The following is a 25,226-nucleotide window of genomic DNA, read 5'->3' as shown; positions in this document are numbered from 1 at the left end:
CTAGATGGTGGGCTGCCTTGGGCACGGCAAGCCTTCCCCATTCTCATTCCTGTGTTGGTGGGGGCGGGCATCCTAGGCTCCACTGCAGTTGGAACTTCAGCCCTAGTTGTGGGCGATTAAAAGATTAAAAAAAAAAAAATTTTTTTTTTTTTTAAGGAACTCAGTACTCAAGCAAACATAGGCCCCGGGCCATCTGGAAAGTTCTGTTTTTCATCTGGAAACCCAGGTAGGTTCCTTAGCAGAACAAGGATGTCTCCATGTGGCGATGGGAGAAACCTGTTGCTTCTATTGCCAACCAGTTAGAGGTAATTAGAGAATGTTTAACCATGGTCAGAAATAACATTGAGGAAAGACAAAAGAAACGCCAGGAATTGAACAACTGATATCAATCCCTGCTCTCCTGAGCCCACTGGTTAACTGCTCCACTTATGGCCACTGCTGGGCCATTGATCCTTTTGTGCCAGGCCTTGGAGGAAGAGGAGCCAGGCAGTCCTGATGAGACTTAACAAGCTGTGGGCAGATGGCAATGGTAGAAAACTCCCCCTTTCAGTGGACTAGGGGAAGGGGAGAGGGGGAAAGAGGGAGGGAAGGTGGGACTGGAGGGAGTTGAAGGAGGGGGCTTCAATTGGGATATATCATGAAAAAATTTGTGAAAAAAAATTTAAAAATAAAAAAAGAGTGTCTGTGTGGTAGTCTCTGGTGGGCTTACCTTGTAAGAGTGGGAAGCCCACACCAAACTCAAGAACAGGATTTACCGGTGTCCTCAGTGGTGGACCCCAATACTTTACTTCCATTTTCCCTGCGTGCTCAGTGCGTGTCTTCGATTTTTTCATGAAGCATAAAGTCCCCCCTCCCCCCACGTGAGTCACGGTGCGCGTGCATGTGTGCAAGGCTCGGCCCGGCACAGCGCTCAGACGTGGCTGGGCGGGGTGGCAGGCACTAACACTGCACAGCATCAGCGGATGAAAAACGACCCCCTCTGTGAGCCAGTTCACCTTCCACTGACCAGGGACACACTCCTACCTAAATAGCGTGCTCCGGCTCAGCCTGGGGCTTGCGTGTCCCCTCCTGGAAGGCCGTATGGGAACCCACCACCCATCACATGACATCTTCCCACCGAGCCCCCTTTCTAGGTCCAGCTCAAAAGTCACCTTCTCTGATTTCCCAGGGAGTGACCTGTGCCTTGTCCCTCCTTAGAGTATGACACAGGCCTCTTCCCACAGGACCCTGACCTGTCTATCTCTCCACCAGCCGGGGGCTCCCCAAAGCACCTAATAGGTCCTCACAGTCCTCATAAGGGTGGACATTGGAGTGGATGCTGGTGGCCATGCGGTGAGCTCCCTAAGAGAAGCAGGAGAGATTCAAACAACTTCCCAGGGAAGAGACTCTGCCCTGGGTCTTGGCAGGTCTGGGGATAAGGAAAATTTGAAACCTGCATCCCCCAGGGCCCAGCCCCACACCAGGAACCCTACATCTTAAGGCAGGGCTCCAGAAGGGGTGTGGCTCTTACCTGGGGCAGGGCCTGTACCACCGTGTCCAGCAGGGCCCGCATTCCCGTGGCCATCTTCAGCAGCTTCAACACTGTGGGCGACATTCAGGCCAGGCCATGGGTGCGTGCAAACGAGTACGTACGTGCAAGCGCGCGAACTTGGAGGGGAGGGGGAATACAGTTATGTGACCAGTGTTCCCTCCTGAGTGCCACAGAAGAATGTGGCGGCAGGGTCTGGAAGGATGGCCCAGTGGTTAAGAACACCGGCTGCGCTTCCAGAGGTCCTGAGTTCTATTCCCAGCACCCACAACTGTCTATAACTGTAGTCCTATGAGACTCAATGTCCTTCTTCTGGTGTGCAGACACACATGCAGACAAATGCCCATTTACAGAAAGTACATAAATAACTATTTGTAAAAGAACATGGCTATAGCTGCAGAGTGAGCCGGTATGTGCACAAAACAGGACACAAAGTGGGTACAGAAAGGCCCAAGACCACAAAACATGTACAGCGGAGTGAGAGAGACACAAGTGGGTGGATGAATAAGTCAGTAACGGTGAAGTGGCAAAGATGGCTGGCACAAGGGTCCGCAACCCTTCCTGTCCCTTGGGGCTAAAAAAGACTCTGGTGCCACCCACAGATTTTCTGCACATCTCTCCCTCCTTAGAACACAGAGGCAATGGGGCAGGAGAGCAAGGAACACCCAGCCATCTCTGTGGCGATTAGATTTTGAAAAAAGGAGGAAAAACTTTGGGATGAGAGAAGGGTTTCTGCTACAGTTGCCAGGTAGCATACAAAGCTGGAACTGGGTACCTGTGGTACATCCTGAGACTGGACCACACAGATTATGGGCATGAGGAAGCCGAGGTCCACAAGCATGGAGGTGGGCATCTGGGTGTGTGGGTGACAGGCGGGATTCCTTTGGATCCTGCTCTGCCCTACTCAGCAGACAGCCCCTCTTGACCCCATGTTCCCCATGCTCCTACATGCTCTCCCGCTAGACGATGGGGTGTCCCCTTCCTGCTCCTGCTTGTCCCTGCCCTGTCCTGTCTCCTACTTACCCCGGGCGATACGCAGAACACGCATGATACGAATGATGGTGGGGTTGATGGGCAGGGCTGCGTTGATCTCAATCTCCTCCAGTGTAATGCCCATGACGGACAGGAGCACAATGGCCAGGTCCAGCTGGTTCCATCTGTACAGCAGGGCAGTTGAGGCAGGAGTGGGAATGGGGTAGGGAGGGAGCACGATGGCTCAGACACACCTGAGTGGAAGGCAGTCTCCCAGTACTTTGCACTCCTGTGGGGCCCACCAGAATGTGTAAATACCCTTCCTCCTACCCATCCCCTCTTATGTCAATGAGTCTGACCCCTTTTCCCCTTTCTACAAAGCTGAAGACACACCTCTGGCCTCCTGTAGGGAAGGAGGCATGGATTTTGACTTCTAAGTCTAAATCCTAAACTATCTAATCCCTTTGGGTAGCATTTGACCAGTCTGTCAAACTCTCTAAGCCTCAGCTACTTCATCTGAAAAGAAAAGTTAGCATGAGGCAGACCATGCTCTGTCTTCAGGTTACAGAGAACCCACAGGAGATGAGCTGAGACAGCCTGTATTCATCCAGTAAGACTTGATTACTTCCTGTTCAGGGGCCTAGTCATTATCTAGGAGTCCTTTGCCATCAACAGCCAGGTGTTACCGGATCCTTCAGGTTGCTTCAAAGATCAGGACTTCTTCCCAAGCCTGCTGCCCTAGTATGGTCCAGCCACTCACCGGTCCTTGAAGAAACGCCTCAGGCCAAATGCCACCAGCTTCAGCACAGCCTCCAGCACAAAGACAGTGGTGAACATGTAGTTGCAGTACTTGAGGGCTGTCTCGAGGGACTACAGGGGCAAAGATAAGCATGGTCTGGCACTATGACCTGCCCTAGAACCTTCCTGTAACCAGGGCGTCTGCCTTTTAAAGGGAGAGTTTGGTCCGTTTACATTTAGTGTAATGCTTTGTTCCTTTTTGATTTATTTCTATCCCTTTTCATTCCTTATGTGTCCATGTGTGATAGTCATTTCACACTGTTATTTCCTTATTTGTGCTGGCCTGACCCAGTTGCTCCTCTTTGGGGACAGAATGGGGTAGTTTGTTAAGGTTCCCCTAACCAGACTGTGTAGATTTGAATATTGCTTAGCGCTTGCTCCTTATTCAGTCTGTGACCTGGGAAAGTGCTTGACCTCTCTGACACTTAGTTTCTTCAATTAAAAATTTAAGAAAACAATCCCTCCCACCTATCGGAAAGTTGCTGTGATAATTAAATGAGCTCTTCAGTACTGGGCACAGGACAAATGATTGGCAATTATAAACTGTGATAATCCCATTTCTTCACATTAATTTGGAAATTCTACAATTACTGTTCACTCTGCCATGGTTCCCTTCCTTTTCACTTCATAAAAGTCTCCTCTGTCCACTGAAATAAGATGCTAATTCCTCACCTGGAGGCTTGGCTCCACCTTTCCTGCCAACTCTGTCAAGTGGAGTTTTTCAGAAAGCCCTTGCCCCTCACCCTCCTCTGACATCCACGTCAAGGCTGCCTGCCATGGGCCTGCCCTCAGAAAGTCATCCCCAAACTCAGTGGGATACTCAGTGGGCAGTGGGGGCCCTAATAGACTCTGAACACAAATTCAAGTTCCAATTCTGGCTGTGCTGCCTACCTACTCTCTGAGGCTCAACTTCTTTATCTGGAAAACTCAGACCAAGGTTCTCCCAACATTGACATTACAATGAGGACTGAAGCAGGCATCATGCCCTGCAGCGTCCATGTTAACAGACCATAGCCACTGCTACTCATGCTCACAAATGCCACCTCCCACACACTCCTGGAAAGAGTGACCTTCTTATCTCAAGCTTCTAACTCTGCCTTGCTCCTCCTCCCCACCAGAGCCTGACATAAGCCCATCATAGAGGGACTTCATGGACGTCCCTGATGTGGGATCCACCTAACGCTGGTTCTCACCAGTGTTGGTCTTAGACTAGATGGTGACCCCAGGACTCACTGTAGGCTGGTTGTAGTGCTCCAGGGACATGGTGACCACGTTGAGGCAGATGATGAAGGTAATGAAGATGTCCAGGTAGTGGCTGGTGCACATGGAGTGGATGAGCAGCCTTGTGGGACAGTAGGTGGCATAGTAGGGCAGCCTCTGTGCTTCTGCGGGGAGCGTGGGAGAGTGGCACAGACCACACAGGGTTGGACCAAGCAGAGGAAGAGCACAAAGAAGGGAGAAAGACCATGGGTAGGGAAGAAGCAAGAGAGAAGCATGCCGGCCCACACCAGGTCTTGGAGGAGAGTGCTCCTCTACCAGCCAGGGCACCGTGAGAACCGTGAGACATTGGGCGCAGGAAGCAGAGATGTTGGGACACACATTATCCCCAAACACCCCAAAGAGGCCCATGACAAGGACTCTAGGTCTGATAAGGCAGAAACAAGGGTCTGAGGCTGGCCATCCAGGGATGGATGACTGCCCCAAAAACTGTAGACAACGTGCAGGAGGAAGAATGAGGAGCAGGTGTGTTCTAAAAGTCCCCACTCAGTGGTGCCCACAGGAGAGCCTTCTGTGTCTCTGCCTGCTCTGGTGCATGTCTTTAATCAGGTGGGCAGGGCTGTGATTACTGATAGGTTCAGGTCACCTGGACAGGTAGACGCTGGGGAAAGGTGATGGGCCGTGGGCAAAGGAAAAATTAAATCTTTTGTTCTCTTTCAGTTCCAAAGGCCCAGCAGACCTGGGTCAGACCCACCCCGGGGCACCCCTCAGAGGGCACAGCAGTGGGTAGGGAGACGCTGCCCATCCCAGCATCCACCACGTGCTCACTACGGCGCTTCTTTTCCAGGCGCCGAAGCCGTTTCTCCTCGCGCCTCCGCGCCTCCTCGGCCTCCTGGTGCTGTCGGCACTTGTGGAAGTTCTCCACAACCACACCCACGAACATGTTGAGCACGAAGAAGCTGACGATGAGCAGGAAGGAGATGAAGTACAGAAGCATCCAGGGGTTGTGGTTGGTCACGGGCTGCAGGGGAGGCAGAGTGAGGACTGAGCAGGCTGATCAGCACAGCAAGGCCTCGGATGAGCAGCCTGCCTCCAAAGCAAAAGGTGAAGACAACACAGCAAGTGGGAAGTCTAGCCTGGGCCTGGCATGTTAAGAGGTGAGCAAAAGGGCCCTCTTCTTCCCTGCTCCTGTGGTTGTGTCCTGCACACATTGGTCTGCTGTCTTTTCATTGACTTACCACTCATTCACCCATGCATGCATCCAACTATCCATCATCTTCCCAGCCCATCACCCACCCGGCCATTTACCCACCATCTATCCAACCCATATATTACCCACCTATCCACTCACCCATTCATCCATCCATCCACCCACTATCTATCCAACCTATTTATATCTGTCCACCAGCCCACCCATTCATCCCTTCACCTATCCACTCACACATCTTTCCATCTATAAACCCAGTCATATATCTAACCTCCCACCTACTCATTAATCTAGCTATCTGTCTGTCTATCCATCCATCAACATGTCCATTCATCCACTCACGGACTCATCTATACACTTGTCCACCCATCTATCCATCTACCTTCCCAACCACGCCCATACCCATCTATCCACTCATCCATCCTCCCATCCACCCTCCCACTTGTCCACTTATCCATCTATCCATTCAACTACCTATCCATCCATCTACCCAGCCTTCCATCCATTCAACCTGCCATTCATCCACCTTCCCACCCACCCCCTTATTCGTCCATCCAGAAACAAAGCAGAAAACAAAGTGACCAGGAGGCAGCCAAGCTCAGAATGGTGGGTGGAATCCATTGCTAGGCAGAGGAGACAGGCAGACAAGGAGCAGAGAAACTCATACAAGTGTACTCATCTCCCCTGACCCTCCTCATCTCCTCCTCAGCTGTAGATCTAACCAGGTTGGTTCTAGGAGACCAAGAGTTGGATGGTCCTCTCCCCACCATCTTCATCCACTGTGGCCCCAGTCATGCCCACCTGCTGGTCCACAGCAACAGCATCCAATCCATTATACATGATGTTCACCCAGCCATCCTTGGAGGCCAAGACAAAGAGGGACATCAAAGCCTGGAGGACAAAGGAAGGGGGCAGGGGTAAGAGATGTGGGTTCATCGGCCCTCTACTGTTCTGCCTCTAGGAGACCAAGACAAAGAGGTCTTCCTGAGTAGTAGAGCTATGCCCTCAGCTGACGGGGCCTCCCTGAAGACCTACTATGTGCCAAACTATGTGATTGCTATTGTGTGGTAGAGGCGAACTGGAGCCAGAGTCCTGAGTTACCATCTCAGTTCTAGAAGGAAATGTCTGTGAGATGTCCAGCAAGAAAATCCATAAGCTCCCATGTCCTGACCCATGGCAGGAACTAAGTGAGGGGGCAGGGAGCCTTTAGACCGGAAGCTTCCTGACAAGCCTGAGGGGCTGTGCCAGTGTTCGTGAGGTGCCTGTTAAGTTTCACGTGCTGGCAGACTCTGCACCCAGGGTCCCAGCCCTACCCCTCCTGAGCCTCTGCTATCTCCACCCCTACCTACTTTTCGGAATGGGAAACCGGGAAACTACCCTGACAGTGTAGGGCTGGAGCCAGGTCTGTGACCCTCGTGACCCTAGGCATGCTCACCTGGCCCAGGTTGTCAAAGTTGTACTTGTGATGCACCCAGCGGTAGTTGGCGGCCACGCAGTCAGATCTGTTGGTGATGTTGCGGGTGTCCACTCCCAGACAATGGTAGAACTTGCCCTTGAAAAGCTGTGCGGGAGGAAGGAGAGGTAGTGCTCAGGGTAAGACAGACACACCCAGAGGGAAAGCTCCAGGGACCGACCTTCACACGCAACCTGCCCCTTGCTCAGTCCACTCAGGCTGGGCCTGCGTTTCTCACTTGGCCCCACCAAGACCACCTGAGTCCCCAGGTGAGTGAACACAGGTGGGGTGGGTAGGCGTGAACAGGCTGTGCTCGGCTTCTTGTCCCCCCACAGAGTGGACACCCCTCACCTGCACCCCCAGGATGCCGAAGATGATGAAGAAGGCGCAGCAGATGAGCACAATGTTGCCGATGGGCTTAAGGGAGGAGATGAGAGTCTCCACCACCAGCTTCAGGCCAGGCGCCCGGCTGATGACCCTGTAGGCAGGCAAGGAAGGCCAAGGGTACTGTGCGGCACGGTCGACAGAGAGACAGCCCCAGCTCAGCTCCCAGTCAGCTCCAGGGGGAGGAGGTTCCACAGGAAATGAAGATACAGGAGCCAGGTTGGCTAGGCCAGGGAATGAGCAGCAATCTCTACCTAGATCAGTGCACAGACCTCCTCACCCAAGCCCATAGAATGCACACCACATCCAAGAGGTGACAACACAGAGATGGCAGTGAGCTACCCAGAAACTCAGAGGAAGTAAGGCAGTGGAGGCAATTTTAGCCCTCACCCTAGGACTCTTAGGCTCCTCCCATGGCAGCAGGATATGCTTGGCACAATTCTCTCGGGAGCCGTTGTCGGGGCCGGAGTGATTGAAATCCACTAAGACTTCGGCAACGTCCCAATACAGTGAAGCAGCACCCATCCCCCACTCCGTCCCCACATGTTGGGTGGGGATCCTCACCTCAAGGGACGCAAGGTGCGCAAGAGCCGAAGGACCCGGAGGACCCCCAGAATCTTGGCTCCCCCCGCAGAGGCCACGGATACCACAATATCGATGATGGACACGAAGACCAGGAAGCCATCCAGTACGTTCCAGCTGCTCCGCAGGTATGCCTGCTCGCCAAAGTACAGGCCCAGGGAAACCACCTGGGAGTGGGCCGAGGGTGAGGCTTTGGGAGGAGGAGGGGCCAGAAGACTCCCCCTCCCCAGAAACAGGACAAAAGGAGGTAAGGTGATGGATGGGGTGTGGCTCATGGGGTGTGGTTCTTCTGGGGGCTGGTAATAGGCAGGAAGGAGCAGGGTTCGGGCCCAGGGAAGCCTGTATGTAAGCTTTGGTCTCAGAGCTTAACAATGAGACCCCCATCCAGAGCCACCCACACTGGGAAGCATCCACCCAAATGTGCCATCCTAGTCGGGTTTGATGAGTGGAGAAGAAGGAGCCACTGATCCCCTTCCAGTTCCTGAAGATCAACCCAGGGTCTAGAGCTCCACAGGAGTGGACCTCTGGGACCTGCGGAATGTTGCTGAGGGCCAGGCCAGCAGGAGAGGTGAGGCCTAGGTCAGGGACTCCACGGAGGGGCTGGGGGGGGGGGGGATCCTGGGTAAAGCCCAGAACAACCTTCAGTGTCATCTCGCCCACGAAGATGGCTGTGAAGATGTAGTTAGACACCGTGAGGAAGATGCGCTCCTGAAAGAATGGGAGAGGCCGTGAGAGCCCAGGCCTTCCACGGATGCCTGGTGTGCCTGGCCAGCTTCAGCCAGGGGCAGCCACCACGATCACCTCTTCTCAGATCTCCCACAGGCAGGCGAGCTCCCAGCCACTCCACCCTTCCCCCACCCCTCCTATTCCACCCCCACCCCTATCTCTGCATGCTAAATGTCTGGCTTGGCTGAGCTCTCCCCCACCTTTGTCATCCCCAGTGTTCTGGCCCCCCCCCATCCCGGCCCCAGGACTGTAACCACTCACAGTGCTACCGGCTTCAATCTGGGGCCTCTCCAGAGCAATGGTGATACAGTTGAGGAAGATGAAGGCCAAGACCACGTAGTCGAACAGCTTGTGAGCAATGACGGTCTGACACAGGATCCGGAACCTAAGTGGATGTCAAGGAACACCCCCACCCCAGGAGGATCAGTTTGCCTCCCACTCTGACCAGAAGGAAGACAGAGGGCCAAGACACACACTAGGGGACCAGAACGGCTTAAAGAAAGGGATTCCCTTCAACACCTGCCTAAGGTTCCCAATGAGCCTCCCCCCCACCCATACACCAAAGTAACAACACAAAGGCCTGACCAGAAGGGCTGCCCCTGAGCTTTCAGGCTGCCTGTGGGTCTGTCTAGCCTTGTGCCCAGCACACAGCTGGCTTAAAAATGACAGAGATGTTCAGGAAAGCCCCAGAGGGAGGGACACCGGGACCCTGGCCGTCCCTTGAAGACCCTCCTCTCTCTGGCATATGAAGGTTAGTAGGGAACTCTCCGTCCCAGACATGTCACCCTCCTCCCCTGGCCGTCACTCTCTCAGCCAGCCACTACTCACTTGTTCTCTGGGGAGAAGAGGTAGACCGACCAGTCCTCGCGGACTTCGCACCAATCTGGCTTGTAGACATCAATCATCTTGCGGACCCGGAAACACAGGGTCTGGCAAGGCAAGGAATTGGGTGCTGGGGCTGGTGCTGAGAGGTCGGGTCCATCTCTTCCCACTCCACCAGCCAACAAACTGGGGGCACGGGATGAACTCTGAACTCTCCCCCCAAGCTCCAGCCAAGGAAAGATTGGTGACAGGGTAGGTCAGTGGGCGGTTCAGGCCCCACCCACTACGCACAGACCACCTTTGGCTCCGCCCCTCTCAGCCCTGCAGACTGGCTTTCAGAGCGCAGCTTCAGGGGCGTCCCAGCCAGTCTCTACTCACGTAGTCGATCTCCTCCTCCTCCTCCCCACGGTCGCGGCGGTCGTCCATCTTGGTGAAGACGTCCTTGGCGATGTTGGGCATTCTACCATTGCAGTCCTCGTGCCCAGGGGCCTGGCCCGTTGCCCTCCAAGCGGCCCGTGAATGGGCACCCACCACGGGCATCAGCTCTGCCAGGTCAACCGAGTCCCTGGTATCGAGGGACAGCGTCCGGCGGTGGTGGCGGTGACGGTGTGCCAGGTGGGATCCATGGTGCGCGTGGTGGGTGTGCGGGGCATGTAGGGGTGCGGCGCGGGGTGGCGCCTCTTCCCGGGCGCCCTCACAGGCCCTGACGCAGCTGCCACCGCGCTCCCCCGAGAGCAGGGACTCGTGCTCCGCTGAGGGCGGCTTGTGCTTCAGGCTGTTCCAGCTGGACCGGCGGCTGGCCCAAGCCCCGCTGCGGCCCCAGGGCCCGTAGTAGGAGCTCCGAGAGCTGGACTGCGGAGAGGACCCGACCTGGATCAGCAGGTCGAGATTACCCGCACCGTAATCTCGCACCAAGGCCCAGACCTCCTGGACGCCATGCTAGAGCAAGCGCACCCATTCCAATGGGTTTAATTCACATTAAACCCTCCCCTGCTCTAGAGAAAAGCATGTAACAAACAAGCGCCTGCCTTACAGGCTTACAGGCTTAGGGAGAGGTGGTAATTCGCTCCATTTTACACAGCTCAGGGGTAGCAGAGGCCAGATTCAAGCTCTACTTGGCCCCACCCCTATAGTCTATACACTGCTGCCAGGATGAAATCCCAGGTCTGTCCACCAGACCCCACTCTTTCATTCCAGCTACCAAGACCTGTTTTGGCACCCAGCACCCAGGATTGTCATCAACATGGACTAGATTGTGTGGTAGCCTGGCCAGGGCACCTGTACCACATTCCTTCACTGCCCCCACCTCCAGCAGCCATCACAGAGCCCACAGGACTCACCAAGGAACGCTGATCGTAGCTCATCCTGCCCAGGGACATGACACTGCTCTTTCGGGAGTCTAGGGCCACCAGCACTGGGTCTGGTTGCAGTGAGAGGCGGGGGGCCGTGCCCATGGCCCCAGCGGGACCCAGATGCCCACCCAGGGGGAGGCTAGGGTCCAGGTGTCCATTGGGTGTCATAGGTATTGGGCAGAGCTTGAGATCTGGAGGTGTGAGAGGATGACAGACAGACGAGCAAAGGAAGCCATGAGACAATCAAAAACAAATGTATACAGTTGGAGAGCCTTTCAAGGGAGATGTCCTCCACTGGGAAATCCTGGAGGTTGGAGCCTGCTTCTTGTGCCTTCCTCCATCCTGCCTCTTCATGAACCCTTCCCCTCTGCTCTGAGGCCAGCCTGGACCTCCTCCAGACAAGAGCACTTCAGGCCCATGCTCACAGGCAGGAACCATCCTCTTGTGTTACCATGGTCATTGGGCATAGTTGGAAAAGGCTGCCTAGTAGTGTCAGACATGGCCAGAGCCCGGGCCACATCCCACTGCGGCTGGAAGTCAGAGCCCCATGTGGGAAGGGAAACAGGTGGTCTTTCTAGGGGAATCCAGGAGGTCCACGATTGTCTGCTTCTGAGACCAAAGCACCTCTTTTCAGACAAGAGATGTTATAATTGTGAAAAAAAAAAAAAAAAAAAAAAAAAAAGACAAGTAACAGTCCTGGGGCCTAGGCTTCATGGGGAAGCCATTGCTGCCCCCTGTCCACCTGGGAATCTACCGAGGGCTTCTGGCCCTGCATGGAAAGTGGGTGCGCTTACCCCCGCTGCTGTCCAGGCCCTCTGGGAGCTTGTCAAACTCCTCCATGTTGGATGAGCTCTGGTCCTCATCAGAGTAGGAGCGATTAGCATCACCCTGGGAGATCAGGTCCCGTTGGAACAGGTCAGCGCTGCCCACCCTACCCTCGGGATTTCTCAATGGGTGTCTCCACCCCCCTTTTACAGATGGAGGTAACTGGTTCAAAACAGGGATGTGAGAGCCTGATGAGGGCTTTGGCGGCAAAAGCCAGCCCTCCTGATTTCCAGGACTCCCCAAAGCCCAACAGTATGGAGGGAGAAGCAGGCCCTGGAAACCCAGATCTTGGAAGCTTTAGAATCTGAGGTGGAGAAGGGAGATCCCGGGAGAGAAGTGGGATCCTGGTTGCAGCTTCCTTTTGCATTTCTTCCTGGAATGAGAAGTCTGCCGCCTTGTCAGCAGCTCTGCTGCGGAGGACTATTTAGAGCTGTGCTCATCCCTCATCCAGGCCTGTCCCCTGCCCAGCAGCTAAGCCCAGGGTTAGTTACCTCAGCCTGGAAGCCCTCTACCAGGATAGCCACCAGGAGATTGAAGAGAACATAGTTGCCAAAGGTCATGAGGGCAACAAAGTAGAGGGAGGCCCAGGGGGTGGTGGAAGCCATGCCATTGTACAGGACAACGTTCCAGTCCTCCTGAGTGAGGATCTGTTGAGAAGGACACGGTTCGGCCCTGGTCCAGGCCCAGGCCCAGCTCCCCCAAGCCCAGCCTGTCAGCTTCAGCCTCTCCCAGACCTGCTGTCTAGATGTTCTCCACCCCCCTGAAATCCGTGAACTTTCAGCTGCCACTCACCTGGAACACCGTCACAATGGCCCACAGTAAGGAGTCGAAGTTCTTCCTGTCGGGGACCGTGTCTCCGGTGTCCGTGCGGAGGCTGAATTTGCAGCCAAAGATATGCATCCCAAGGATGCTGCGAAAGGGAAGGAGGTGGCTCAGGAGACTTACCACACTGAGCTCTCTGCTATTCCCAAGACCAACCGGTACCAGAAGAGAGGAGAACCTCGGGTCCGTGTCAAGAGAGGGAGCTGCCAAGGCTCAGAGGAAGGGCCTTCCTGGAGCCATTGGGGTTGAATGATGGTGCTTTGGCAACTTTGTCCCTAGGATCTTCCACCAGCCACCACGTCCCAGGTACACAGCCGTATCCCCCTCCACCACTACCCCGCAGACCCCAAGTACTGAGTCCTAGGAGAGTGTGGCTCACCTGAAGATGAAGATGAAGAGCATGAGCAGCATGCAGAAGGTGGCCACGTTGTCCATGGTCTTCATGAGCACCACGAGCTGGCGCCTCAACGCCGGCATGAAGCGCACCAGCTTCAGCACCCGCAGCAGCCGAAAGGTGCGCAGCACGGACAGGCCGCCGTCCGCCTGCCCCACGATCTCCCAGATGCTGCAGCCAGTACAAGGAGGCAGACAGTGTCAGTGGGAGGCCAAGGGGGTGGGAGGATGGGAGAAGTAGAGAGGGCACGGAGGGCAGAGAAGCAACTTACATCATCCATACATCTAACAAATGGGATTGGTTGCCACTCCACAACCCCCCTAAATCAGGGTTTCTTAGCCAGGAGCCTATGGATCCTGCATTAAAAAGCCTATGGCTAGAGTTGGAGAGAGGAGTCAGCAGCTAGAGAAGCTTGCCACCAAGTCTGATGACCTGAGTTCAGTCCTCAGGAGTCCACAGCAGGAGAGAAGTGACTCCTGCCACGTCGCCCTCTGACCTACGCACACGCACATGCACAGGCACAGACGTGAAGGACGAAGAGGAGGCAACAGTCTGTGCCCAGTCTCACCAGCCTCTGAAGGTCGCTCTCCTCTTTCTGAGGTGATTATGATTGTAAACAAGCCACTAGAGAATCAGCCATAGCTGTGACTTCGTGGGCAATCAGAGTAGCTGATAGCCTCAGGTTGCATAAGGATTGACGTAGCTATTTCTGTGTTTCCAACCCCTGTTTGCAACTCCGCTGGCCTCAGACTCACTGCCGCCTCTATTGAGCATCTTGGTGCAGAAGTATATATTACTAAATACACCGGTTTATTCGGTATTTTGGTAACTGCCCTTCGGCAATGGTTTCCTTTGCCACTCAGAGGCTTCCTGTGCGGCTAGGGGCTGGGGCTCTCACCCCTGCTCCTCAGCTTTGGGGTGACAGTATGGTTACCTGATGATGACGATGATGCTGTCGAAGATGTTGTAAGGGTTTCGCAGGTAGTCAAAGAGCCCGAAGGCAGCCAGCTTCAGAATCATCTCCAGGGCGAACATGCTGGTGAAGACGACATTACAGATCTCCAGGATGTTGGTCAGCTCCTCGGGCTGTGGGATGTGGGGGCAGGGAACGTGTGACCCTGGCCGGCCCGGTAGACTTGCACCGTAGTCTTTAGGACTTCTCAACTGTGCTACCTCCGGATAAGGGGTGGGGGTGGGGTGGGGGGAGGAGTGTCCACTGGGGAGTGAGGCTGGTACTGTACAGTGGGAGGCATTGGGCCAGCCTTTCACACACTGACAGGAGACAGAGGACAGAGAACAGGGTACCTGCTGCACGTTAGGAACAGGGCGCCTCTCAGGAAACACCAAGAAGATGAAGGGGAGTGCCCGGAGTCACTAGCTGGTGACAGCGGACCCCCATTCTTTAGCCACAGGCCTCTCCCTACCCCTGGAGTTGTTCCTCTCAGGATTTTAAGAGGCAGGCAGCAGCTTGCAAATGGTACCATCCAGGACCCTGCTCTGAAACAGACCAGGCTGCTGTGTGGATAGAGAGAGAGGCCAGACATGGCCTCCTGCCTCTGAGCCTCTCTCCCATTACCCGTAAGCAGGACAGATAGTGAACACAGCCTCGTGGACTCCCAGCCTCTGGTTAAGGGTCAGTCAAGGAAGCTCTGACCCTGTGCTCTCTGCGTTGAAGGGCCTGGCTTATGCTCATGGATACACCAATGGCTTCTGCCTGGATCCCAGAAAAGGAATGGCTACGTATTTTCCTCTCACTGAACCTCGAAACCTGATAGGCCGCCAATGACCTTTCCGCTTGATAAGGAAACTGGCTGGGTAGTGAGGATCGACTTGCACAGAACTACCCAGGGAGAAGAACAGACTCAATTGCCGAACACGGAAATCCTGCCTGAACCTGCTCGCTCACTCATTCATTTCTTCACTCCTGAATGTATCACCTCTTCCAAGAGGCCGCCCTCTGCTGGGCCTACGTTCCTGCAAGGAGGATGCCTGCTCTCGGTGACAAGAGTCCCACGAATCACCCCAAAACAAAGCAAAGCCAGTACCCACTAATACTGGCTAAGCCAAGTATAGTTTTGGGGAGGGTGCTGGGGAGTCAGGCAGCCACCCGGAGGAAGTAAAAGAGAGCTGGTGACACAGAAGCAAAGAAGGGTGACCAAGCCGAATTCCCAGCTAGAGCAAGAGCTGGGTGACAAGATAGTGTCACAACAGCAAACCACCTCTCACCTGTCAGCACCCTAACTCCGAGCCCAGCCCTTCCACTGGGCCACAAGGAACCCCAGGGGTCTAACTTTGATCCCATGTGGCTTACAAGAAGAAAGAAAAAGAATTATCCAGCCACCAGCTTCCCATCTAGTGCCCAGGATATCCAATAAAAGCGCCCATTCCTCTCAAGCCCAGATGAAAGGAGAGGCCCCCATTTCCATCTGTAATTACATTTGACTCACAAAAGGCAAGGGGAGCAGGACCCTGGAAGGGGTGCGGGGTGGGAGGAACGGGAATGGAGCCCATTCACCCCACCCAAATCAAATCTTCAGAGATGAGGAAGGTGGCTGCCGGCAGGGTCCAAGATGGCCACCCGCTGGCTCTCAGCCCCACGCGGTGCGGCACACGGTCCCTCCAACTGTGCGCAAGCCACTGCGCTTCAGAAAGGTCACTAACTCGCCTCCCTCCTCCCCCGCAACAGCTGTTTTTCCAGGCAGCGCACACCTGTTAATCTTTCTCTAATGGACCATCCATCACTCCCAAGAGCATTTTTTTTTTTTCCGGGAGAGAGGCAGGCTGGAGAGAGGCAGATGGATGAATATAGACACGACAAGTGGGAGATCAAGCGAGGGGGGAGGGGGGTGCAGAAGGGACAAGGCAGAGATGCAGAGAGGAGCAGAGAGATGGGAGCAGGATGGATGGATGGACAGATAGGGATGTGGTGAGCAAAGGGCAGAGGCGAAAGCCCTACTATCAACTCTGAGTGGTCTCGGGATGTAGCTCAGTTGGCAGAGAGCTTGTCTCACATACATGGGGTCCCAAGACCATTGCCAGCACCCCCATTAACCTGGCACAGCAGCATATGCCTGTAATCACAGCACTCCAGAGGTTGGAGGTAGGAGGATCAGAAGTTCAAGGTCATTGTTGACTATACAGTGAGTTCAAGGCCAGCCTGGGCTAGATGAAATCCTATTTTAGGAAGGAAGAGGGAGTTGCCTGAGACACGGTGACACAGTAGAAGCCAGAGACACTCCGGAAAAAGAGAGGCAACACAGAAATCACAGCAGACAGACAGACAGACAGACCAACAGGGAGAAGTATAATGGGAATGCCTGACACGCAGCCTGTGGAAGAGCAGGTGGTCCAGATGGGAAAACGCCAGCTTCCACCTTGAAGGCCCAGGGGCTCATCCTAGCCCAGTGCTGGGCTTGGCGGCCCCAGCTCTCCAATCTCTGGCCACCTCTGGGGGGGGGGGGGGTAGATTAAAGGACATGCACAGGTCTTTGAACCAGTCCGGGAACCCGTCCACGGTGACAGTGGCGGCAGGTGGCAGCTAAGCTCCTCCCTGGCGCAGGAGGGCAAAGCCCTTTCTATGGGCTCGTCACCTGTGCTCCAGTCTTGCCCACACTGCCCCCTTTAACAGTTAGGAAACCCGGGGCTCAGGCCGAAGTGACTGCTCAGGGTTAGAGGCAGGGTCATGACCAGGCCAAGATGGGGTCCACTCCGGAGTCAGGTGTCCTCCTTCAGCTGTGAACCAGGCACCATCACCTGGCCACATTTTAGAAGACGTTTGCCCGGCACACACCATTACAAGCCTTCCATGGTTCTCCACGGCACTGAGAACAGAAGCGTCCTCAAGGCCCTCAGTAGACAAGCAGCCCGCCCTGCCTCATGGACTGTCCCCACACCCTTTGTGTGCACCCTTCTTGAAAGCTCCGGGTCCTTCCCCTCCCTCATACCTGTCTTTCTGACTGATAACTCATGGTCATCCTTCAAGATCCATCCTCAGTGCTCTCTCTTCCAGGAAGCCCTCCCTGACTAGGACCCATATCAGTCTCAACTCTCTCTTCCCTCACAGAGTTAAAATGTCAGGCACTAAACCACCCCATAATTCTCTTTCCAGAGTCACCCTAACCCTGGGTTACTTGACAGGGACTACATAATGAGCTTTGAGTCACCCACGACTGGGGAGGCCTTGAACGCATTCCCCTGAGAGCTGGAACCAAAATGGTCCACATCCTGGAGTGAGGCAGCAGCTCTAAGTCGGGCGTATCCTCTCTGCAGCCCACCCCATGCCAGCCTTTCTCCTTGCATGCCATCTGCAGCCCTGGGCCGCCTCTCACTGTGGGTGCTACCTCAGTGTTGGTCACTGCTTCCTGTTTTCACACTTGGAAGGCCCCTGCTCAGAGGCCGTGTCCTTCATTCACGGTCTGTGTCTCAGTCCTGGTTCTACAGTTGATAGAAAGGGTAGCCCTGGGAAAGTCACATGCTCGTCTATCTGGATCTAGCTGGTGTCTCTATGTACAGATAAGCCAGACAGCCCCCTGCCGCCACCACACACACACACACACACACACACACACACACACACACACACACGGTGGTCGGGAAAGGCAAACGTGTGAATGCTGGCATCTAGTAGGTATTCAGGACTCCATCATTACCAGCAGGCCTTTTGTTTGAGCCTTCTACCACCAGCCTGGGTGAGTTTACCATCCACTGTCTGGAGCCTCAAAAATTAATTAAAGAAGAAGTGAGGAGGAGGAGGAGGACGCATTTTTAAACCAGTCTTTTTAAAGCATCTCGGAGTGGCAGCCATTGTTCAGCAGAGCTCTGCGCAGGGCCGGCTGGTATTTTTGTTCCTCGCCCTGGGCTCTCAGACGTCTCTCTGCGGGAAACTGATCCACCCCCAGGTTTATTCTGAGCATCCCCCACTGAGGTGGCACCCACAGTGAGAGGTGGCCCAGGGCTGCAGATGGCATGCAAGGAGAAAGGGGAGAGTGCCACAGGTCCTTTCCTCCTCACCCCTGCCCCACCTCTACTGGGCCCTGCACCCCACTCAGGCCTGCAGAGAACTCTGTGTATCCCTGCAAGGTGGTGAGGTCCTGACTTATCACCCCTGCATCCCTAATCACAGGAAGCTCATGGCCTTCAGCATGACCACCACTGCTCAAATAATGGCGGGCCATCACCAAGAATGATTTGCTCAGGCTCCATATGGCTGTGGATATTCCATATAGGGACTAGCTTAGAAGGAGGTGACAGGTGAAAGGATGTCGGCCAGGAAGACCTGTCAGTGTCTCATGAAGAGAAATAACACCCAACAACGGCAGGGTGTGTCTTGATGGCAGAGCACTCTCCTAGCATGTCCTGGGTTCAATTCCCAGCACAGGAAGGAAGGAAGGAAGGAAGGAAGGAAGGAAGGAAGGAAGGAAGGAAAGAAGGAAAGAAGGAAAGAAGGAAAGAAGGAAAGAAAAGGAAAGGAAGAAAGGAAAGAAAAAGAAAGAAAGAAATCCCCAGGAGACTTAGGAGAACGAAGAAGTCCTCATCTCTTAGCTAAGGCTGCAGATGAGGAGATCAGGATAGACCCTACAACTAGCAGGATCTCTTCGAGCCAGGTGGGGACTCCAAGAAGGAGGCAATTTCAGCAGCCTGTGACTTCTGCTGTCCCGGTGAAAGAGGCTCTAACAAATTTAGAAAGTCTGCTCAAGGGGCCCAATGAGATGGCCCAATGGGTAGAGATGTAATAAAACATGTTTTTGTTTGTTCGTTTCTTTGCTTTTGTTGTTGTTGGTTTCAAAACAGGGTTTCTTTGAGTTAGCCCTGGCTGTCCAAGAACTTGCTCTGTAGAGCAGACTAGTCTCAGACTCAGACCTGCCTTCCTCTTCCTCTGAAGTGCTGGGATTGAAGGCGTGTGCCACCACAGCTGGGTTAAAAACCAATCTTTAAAGAAGGCAGGCCTGCTCAAGTGGGGTGTGGCAGAGAGATATGAACTGGAGAAGACCGTGAGCAGACTCATGCAGGGAGCCACGACTGGCCCCGGTCACTCTGGAGGGCAAAGGAAGTGGCCTTGGCTGTGGTGTTGCCTTGTAGGGAGTTTAAGAAGTGAGAGACCAGTGAGGCTCAGGTAAACCCACCAATGAGAAAACAGCCCTAATCTGTACTGTCTCCCAGTGTCCATGGTATAAATATGGTCTCCATCACCCATTTCAAACAAGCAGCTATTTAACAGCTGCTTGCTAAAGTCCGAAATGTGAGGAAAACTGGCTCTCTCACCAACTGGTTGCAGCAAGCCAGAGCCAGGGACAGCGCCCCTCTCTGGAAGAGCAAGGGTGTGGACACCAGAGCCACACCCTTCCCACAGCGCCACACCCAAGAGTGTAAACCCTGCTGGGCCTCTGCATTCTGACAGTCCAGGGCTTGAAGCAGAGCACAGGCCTCGCCTCTCCACAGCCTCCCCCCTCGAAGAGATCCCATCCAGCAGCCCTCCCCAAAGATCTTTTTAATTAAGTCAAAATAGCTGGTAAACCTGCAGTGCCACCTGAGTGGCGGCGGCAGCCCCAGGGGCCACATTTAACTAAATTGAATGAAGCCTATGCTTGGTGAGCTAATGAGCAGAGACATGAAGAGTGTGGCCCCCTCCAGGCAGGGGAATCATGGTGACACTAAAGCCAAGGGGGTCAAAATCCAAATCCTGCTAGGGTATCAGTCTTCCCACAGGAAGTGGGTTCAAGCAGGGCTTGAACCTTGGGTCAGTGAGCCGGACATAGCCAGCTGGCAAGGGGGGTACCCCACCAGGCTGAGGAGCAGGCCAAAGAAGCCACGCCTCCAAAAAAGACAAGTGGACAGGAGCCAGGAAATAGGGTCATTCCAGATTTGAGCCCAGATTTGACAGGCTGTTACCCTAGGAGCAGCCTGTCGGCTACAGACTTCTAGGCAGCCTAGGAGGAGAAAAAGCAGGCCCTGAGTCTTAACCCCTGAGTCCTGTCCTGTCAAGCCTCACTCCTCATCCGCTCATCCTGAAGCTACCCCAGAGCATCTGCCCCTAGAGTGTGGCCTTGGGCAAAGTTGTGAAGCCATATAGAAGGATTAGACTCCGCTCTGGCCAGGGTTTGGGGAAACAGACATGATGTGGAGATGAGTCCAGCTTGCCCCTTCCACCCCTGCCCAACCTCAACCCCAGGCTCTCCACTGGCCTGCTTCTCCACCCTCACCGGACCCGAGCCCTGTACCCCGCACTGGCCTGCTCATGGTGCTCGATGCCCATGCTGACAGTGTTGACCAGGATGGCCATCATGATGCCTCGGTTGAAGTATTTGCTGTCCACGATGCCCCGAAGCTTGGCTCTCGTCTCTCGCCACACATCCCCACACAGTCGGGCTGCCCCATCCTCCTGCTCCTCCTCCTTCCCCAAGCCTGAGGAGGCCCCATCCTCACTGCTTTGGGGTCCATCCCCATCGGCCCCTGCAGAGCTGCCAGAGCCTGAGCCTTCCTGGCCTGAGTCAGTACTGCCCAGGCCTAAGGGCCGCCTGCCTGCCTCCTGCTGGCAGCGCGGGCAGCTGCTGGGGTCAGAGGCCAGAATAGAGGAGATGGGCTGCACCAGCGTGTGGGGTGTGGGGTCCAGGGGACTGTGTTGTGGGCACAGCTCTGAAAAGCAAACAGAGGGCAGCATTAGTGTCCAAACCAGCTCCCCACCTCTCCTGGAGACACTTCCTGAAACAAGCCAACCTCACCTCGTGGGCCTAGTGCTTCTTGGGAAATTCTCATCTCTAGGCTCTGTCTGCCCCTATGCAGAAGCAGGGATGGGAGCATCCACCTGACGAGACTGAGAGATGACTGTCTCCATTAAACGTGTGGCAGGCTCACCACCGCGCCTGGCACTTCAGTCCGTGCTAACTGCTGGTCACCTTTGACCTGGACCTTGGGCCTGTCACTCAACAGACCTTCCCAGGCACAGTTACGGGGATCTAGAAACTGTAGGTCTCTGTGGAGAGTGGACACCCCTGAGAAGAAGCTATGGTGGCTTTTGCATTCCCATCTGTGTGAAGGGAGGAAGACCAGACAGAGGCAGACTCTTGCTCTGAGAGTGCCCAGGCATTCCCTCCGTACCTGTGCAAGTCAGGCTGGGTGGGGGCAGGGGAAGGAAGGGTGACAGCAGATGCCATTTCAAAGAGGTGTCAGGAAGGCTTCCCTCTAGCTGGTTTTGTTTCTTCTTTTATTTATTTATTTATTTATCTATTCATCTATTTCTTTATTTTTAAGTTTTTCTCTGTGTAGCTCTGGCTATCCCGGAACGCACCATGTGGTCCAAGCTGGCCTCTAACTCAGACATGTGCCGGCCTCTGCCTCCCAACTGCAGGGATTAAAAGCGTGCGCTACCACCACCTGGCTGGTTTCTTCTTTATGCTTTCCTATATTACAGTACCATAAACACATTTTGCTTGGATAAGGGGGGAAAAAAGCACTAATGGGAAAGAAAAGTGGGAAAGCCTGCACTTTTCTACACCGGCCTCCAAGTGACTAGACATCAGATCCTCCTCCAGCCTGGGAGGATCAAAGCCCTTCTCAGACCACATCAACACGAAGCACAGGAAAAGAGGAAGGTATGGAGGCCTGAGGAGTGCAGAACTTCCCTCCACAGCGTTCCAAAGTGGGGGTTGTGGCAAGAGCAAGAAGCCCTCCTTATACTCCTATCCCTGGGAATGTGGGAACTAGCCTTACCCGGACCCCAGCTCTCCTTTCTACTAGGCTGGCCTAGAGGCCAGCTGGAACCACATCTAGATGGCTAATGTCTGAGGACCGTGGGCAGCTGTCTCATCTCTGCTGGTCTCCAGTTGATAGGGTAAGAGGGCTGGGATCACGGAGTTCACCAGCCAGGGCCTCAGACAGTATCTGTGAGTCACAGGCACAAACTAGTAGATCCCTTGAGCCCCGCCCTGGAGAAGGAGATGGGAGGCCCTGTGGTGGTCAAGGTCACAAGGGAAAACAGGACTGTCATGACACACTCCACAACTGCTCCAAGGAACAGTCCCGGGGGCCTGCTGACTTCTCAGCAGTAGCTGGGAGAAAGCAAACCAAACCTGAAGTCTCGGGTAGCTCTGGGTGGCCTCCTCTTAGGGTTGGGTGCATTTGCAGTTAGAGACAGATGCTGGGCCCTGCACCTCTGACATACCATCTGACTGAGTCTTGCACTGACACACTGGGCCACTTAAGTGACTCTTTCATCTCCTTCGGCCTTGGTTTTCCCATCTGAAAACTGGAGACACTATTTCTACTCTGCCCCTTTCTCGGGGCTACTTCTTGAAAGAAATGAGCTAAGGAACCCCTCTCCGTGTGTGCATCTCTCTGTGTCTCTGTCTCTGTCTGTCTCTTTATCTGTGTTTCTCTGTGTCTCTGTCTCTTTGCAACAGGGTCTCATGTAGCCCACCTTTGTCTTGAACTCAGTATGTAGCTAAGCATGCCCTTGAACTTGAGATCCTCCCGCTCCATGTCCCAAGCATGAAGATTACTGCCGTGCTAGGGCTTGAACCTAGTTTTCACACAGTTCAACAAGCACACTAGCGACTGCACTTCATACCCAGCCCAGAGGGCATGCTTTCTAAGCTAAACACCAGACCCACACAAACAGACTGGAACCACTCGAGCATGAGGCAGGAGCACAGCATGGGGATGAAGGTCCCAATGTGCCATGACATGCACTGCCCACTGTGCTAGGGGCCTGATGTCATTGCTCGGGTGTGCTGGTAAGTAGGGAACATCCATGGGAGCCAGAGTGGAGGTGATGTGGGTGGCCACAAAGAAGGAGGTTTGTCTTGCAAGGCTGTGAGCCAATCACTTGACTTTCAAGTATAGGTTCAAGGGAGTGGTACCCAGGTTAGCCCACAAGACTTGGAAGAATTTCTCCAAGGAGAGGAAACAGGGCAAGAGTGAGCTGGATAGAGAGTAAGGCAGGGTTGAGTAGAGTAGATGAGTCTTGGACTGGCCATAAAGGAAACACTAGAGCCTGAAAAGAACTCTTGGGATCCTCCATCTGATGTGGACACCTCTTGTTTCATCAAGCACTGACCCACTTGCAGTGCCGCCATTCTGAGACCCCAGACTGTGGCATATGAGCTACAGAGTCAAGGCCACTTACTGCAGTGGCTAGGCTCCTTGGCGTGGGGCCCAGGCTTGGCAGGGGCCGGTGTCCCCGGGCCCATGGCTTGGCGCCGGTTCTGCACAGCCTGGTAGAGGCCCAGGGCACGGCGCTTGGCCTTGCGAAGGATGTGACAGACATACTGGAAGATCTCCTCATAGCAGTCGCCAGGCTCGGCGTAACTGGCCACCGTGCTGGAGGACAGGTAACGCTGGCGCTGCTCCAGCATCAGCCGGTGCTCCCGTTGCTTGGTCTCCGAGAACTGGGTCGCTATGACAACGAGGCACAGGTTGATCATGAAGAAGGAGCCCACCTGTGACCAACAGGAGGAAAGGACAGGAACAGGGACAGTGGGGACAGAGAAGTAGAGAGAGGGGTAGAGCCAGTGGGGAGGAGAGGTGGACACAGGAGAAGGAGACAGAGAGATGGAGAAAGAGTTAGCAAGAGCAAGAAACAGAGAGGGAGACCAGAGAAAGACAGCAGAAATGGGGAAGTGGGGAGGGGAAAGGACAGATCAGAGACACAGAAGAGAGGAAAGAAGACAGCCGAAAGCAAGACGCAAGACAGCAAGACAGGCACAGCCAGGGCACAGAGAGTCAAATATATAGAGATAATATATAGATAATATATAGAGAGGGGGGAAGGGGAGAAGAAGAGGGAGAAGAAGAGGGAGAAGAGAGGGGACAGAAAAAAGAAGAGAAAAGAGGAGATGGAGATGGGAGACAGAGAGGGAGAGGGCAGAATTGAGCACATGGAAATGCAGGGTTGGGGTAGAAATAGACAGAGGTGCAGGGAAGATGGAGGGACCCAGAAAGGCAGAAACACAGACACAGATACACAGACGGGACAGGAAGAGATCACTGAGTCCTTGCAGAGAAAGACACAGCCAGGTGACTTCATCCAAGCCCCATCACCAAGACCTGGACTCACTACCAACTCATGTAGGACAGAGATGCTGAAGCCAAGAGGAAAAAGCCACAATAATCCTCAAGTCACCGCCTTGGATTTCAGTTGTGTGCTTGGAAGGAGACATGGGTCCAGGTAGCCCCTCTATGTCCCGTCTAACTATTCTAGTACCTGTCACCTCCCCTGGTGCTCACTAACCCCGAATGAGCTCCTCTGGCCTGGCAGGAGATGTGGCTTCTAGCCTTCTGGGATATCACCAAACGGTACATGCAGATGGCTGCCCCAGTCACTACTTCATCCTTCTTTCCTCTCTCTCCCCATCAGATACAACTGAAGAGCTAAAGGGGTACATGGCTCCCTGACCCAGAGGACTCTGGGAAACAGACTGCTTCTTAAACAAAAAGATAGCTAGCAGTCCTCTGCCTCCATCTTATCCTTAGCATTTCCCAGAATGCTGCTCTCTCTTGAGCTGGCTAGGGACACAGGAACCAGAGGGATAAGACCCTGATCTCCGTTTGCTCACCCCTGTAAGGCCCCTACCTAGCCTTTGTTCAACAGTGGTTGCCCTGGGTGACCCAGGCCAGCCTTGTCCTCTCTGGACCTCTGTTCCCCATCTGTAAAGCCAGAGGCTGGAGCAAAGCAGGCGCAGGACTTTTCTGATCAGAGAACTATTGGGAACAGTGTGTGAAGTCTAAAGACCCCACCAGCCTGTTGATGGCATCCTCTGTCCTGAGACAGGGGCACTTGGGACTCAAGCGGCCCTCGATAACATCACGGCACATTTACCGGCCACTTAACTGGACAGCAGGGTATACAAGCTCCTGGCTGTGTCCCAGCTAACCCTCCTCATCACCTCAGAACTAATCACTGCCACTGACCCATTTCACAAAGTCTGTGAGGAGTCTGTGGCTTCCTGTGGGAGAGGACAGAGTCTTCTGTCTTCCTCCAGGGGACAGTGGATGAACAGCCCGTGATGCAAAATGAAATCTGGGCCCTTCTTCCTTTCATCCAGAGGTTTCTCCTGAACCCAAGGCCCCAGGGTCCCCTTGGAAATCACTAGAGCTACATCACAGCATGTGTGACTCCAGTCAGCAGCCAGCCTGCTCTGACTCCTCAG

General features: G+C 54.3%; 1 protein-coding gene across 3 annotated transcripts in view; it reads right to left on the bottom strand.

Annotated features, from left to right (window-relative positions):
* Cacna1i (calcium voltage-gated channel subunit alpha1 I) overlaps positions 1-25,226 on the bottom strand; it is a 99,088-nt gene that overhangs the window by 16,536 nt on the left and 57,326 nt on the right. For all 3 annotated transcript variants that reach the window (XM_055602983.1, XM_055602981.1, XM_055602982.1), the window contains 21 exons: positions 23,204-23,516; positions 20,312-20,715; positions 14,018-14,169; positions 13,069-13,254; positions 12,660-12,777; positions 12,359-12,514; positions 11,837-11,930; positions 11,031-11,233; positions 10,069-10,542; positions 9,697-9,797; positions 9,130-9,253; positions 8,782-8,850; positions 8,125-8,309; positions 7,528-7,654; positions 7,159-7,284; positions 6,525-6,614; positions 5,345-5,537; positions 4,532-4,683; positions 3,261-3,370; positions 2,552-2,685; positions 1,511-1,581 (listed from right to left, as the gene is read on the bottom strand). In XM_055602983.1, the coding sequence (XP_055458958.1) occupies positions 1,511-1,581; positions 2,552-2,685; positions 3,261-3,370; positions 4,532-4,683; positions 5,345-5,537; positions 6,525-6,614; positions 7,159-7,284; positions 7,528-7,654; positions 8,125-8,309; positions 8,782-8,850; positions 9,130-9,253; positions 9,697-9,797; positions 10,069-10,542; positions 11,031-11,233; positions 11,837-11,930; positions 12,359-12,514; positions 12,660-12,777; positions 13,069-13,254; positions 14,018-14,169; positions 20,312-20,715; positions 23,204-23,516 (3,582 nt within the window). The remainder of the gene's footprint in view (positions 1-1,510; positions 1,582-2,551; positions 2,686-3,260; positions 3,371-4,531; positions 4,684-5,344; positions 5,538-6,524; positions 6,615-7,158; positions 7,285-7,527; positions 7,655-8,124; positions 8,310-8,781; positions 8,851-9,129; positions 9,254-9,696; positions 9,798-10,068; positions 10,543-11,030; positions 11,234-11,836; positions 11,931-12,358; positions 12,515-12,659; positions 12,778-13,068; positions 13,255-14,017; positions 14,170-20,311; positions 20,716-23,203; positions 23,517-25,226) is intronic.

This window comes from Psammomys obesus, unplaced genomic scaffold (genome assembly GCF_907164565.1).
Source record: "Psammomys obesus unplaced genomic scaffold, mPsaObe1.curated_primary_1811, whole genome shotgun sequence".
NCBI lineage: Eukaryota > Metazoa > Chordata > Mammalia > Rodentia > Muridae > Psammomys > Psammomys obesus.
Note: the sequence above shows the minus strand (reverse complement) of the source record. Positions and strands in the feature narration are given on the sequence as shown.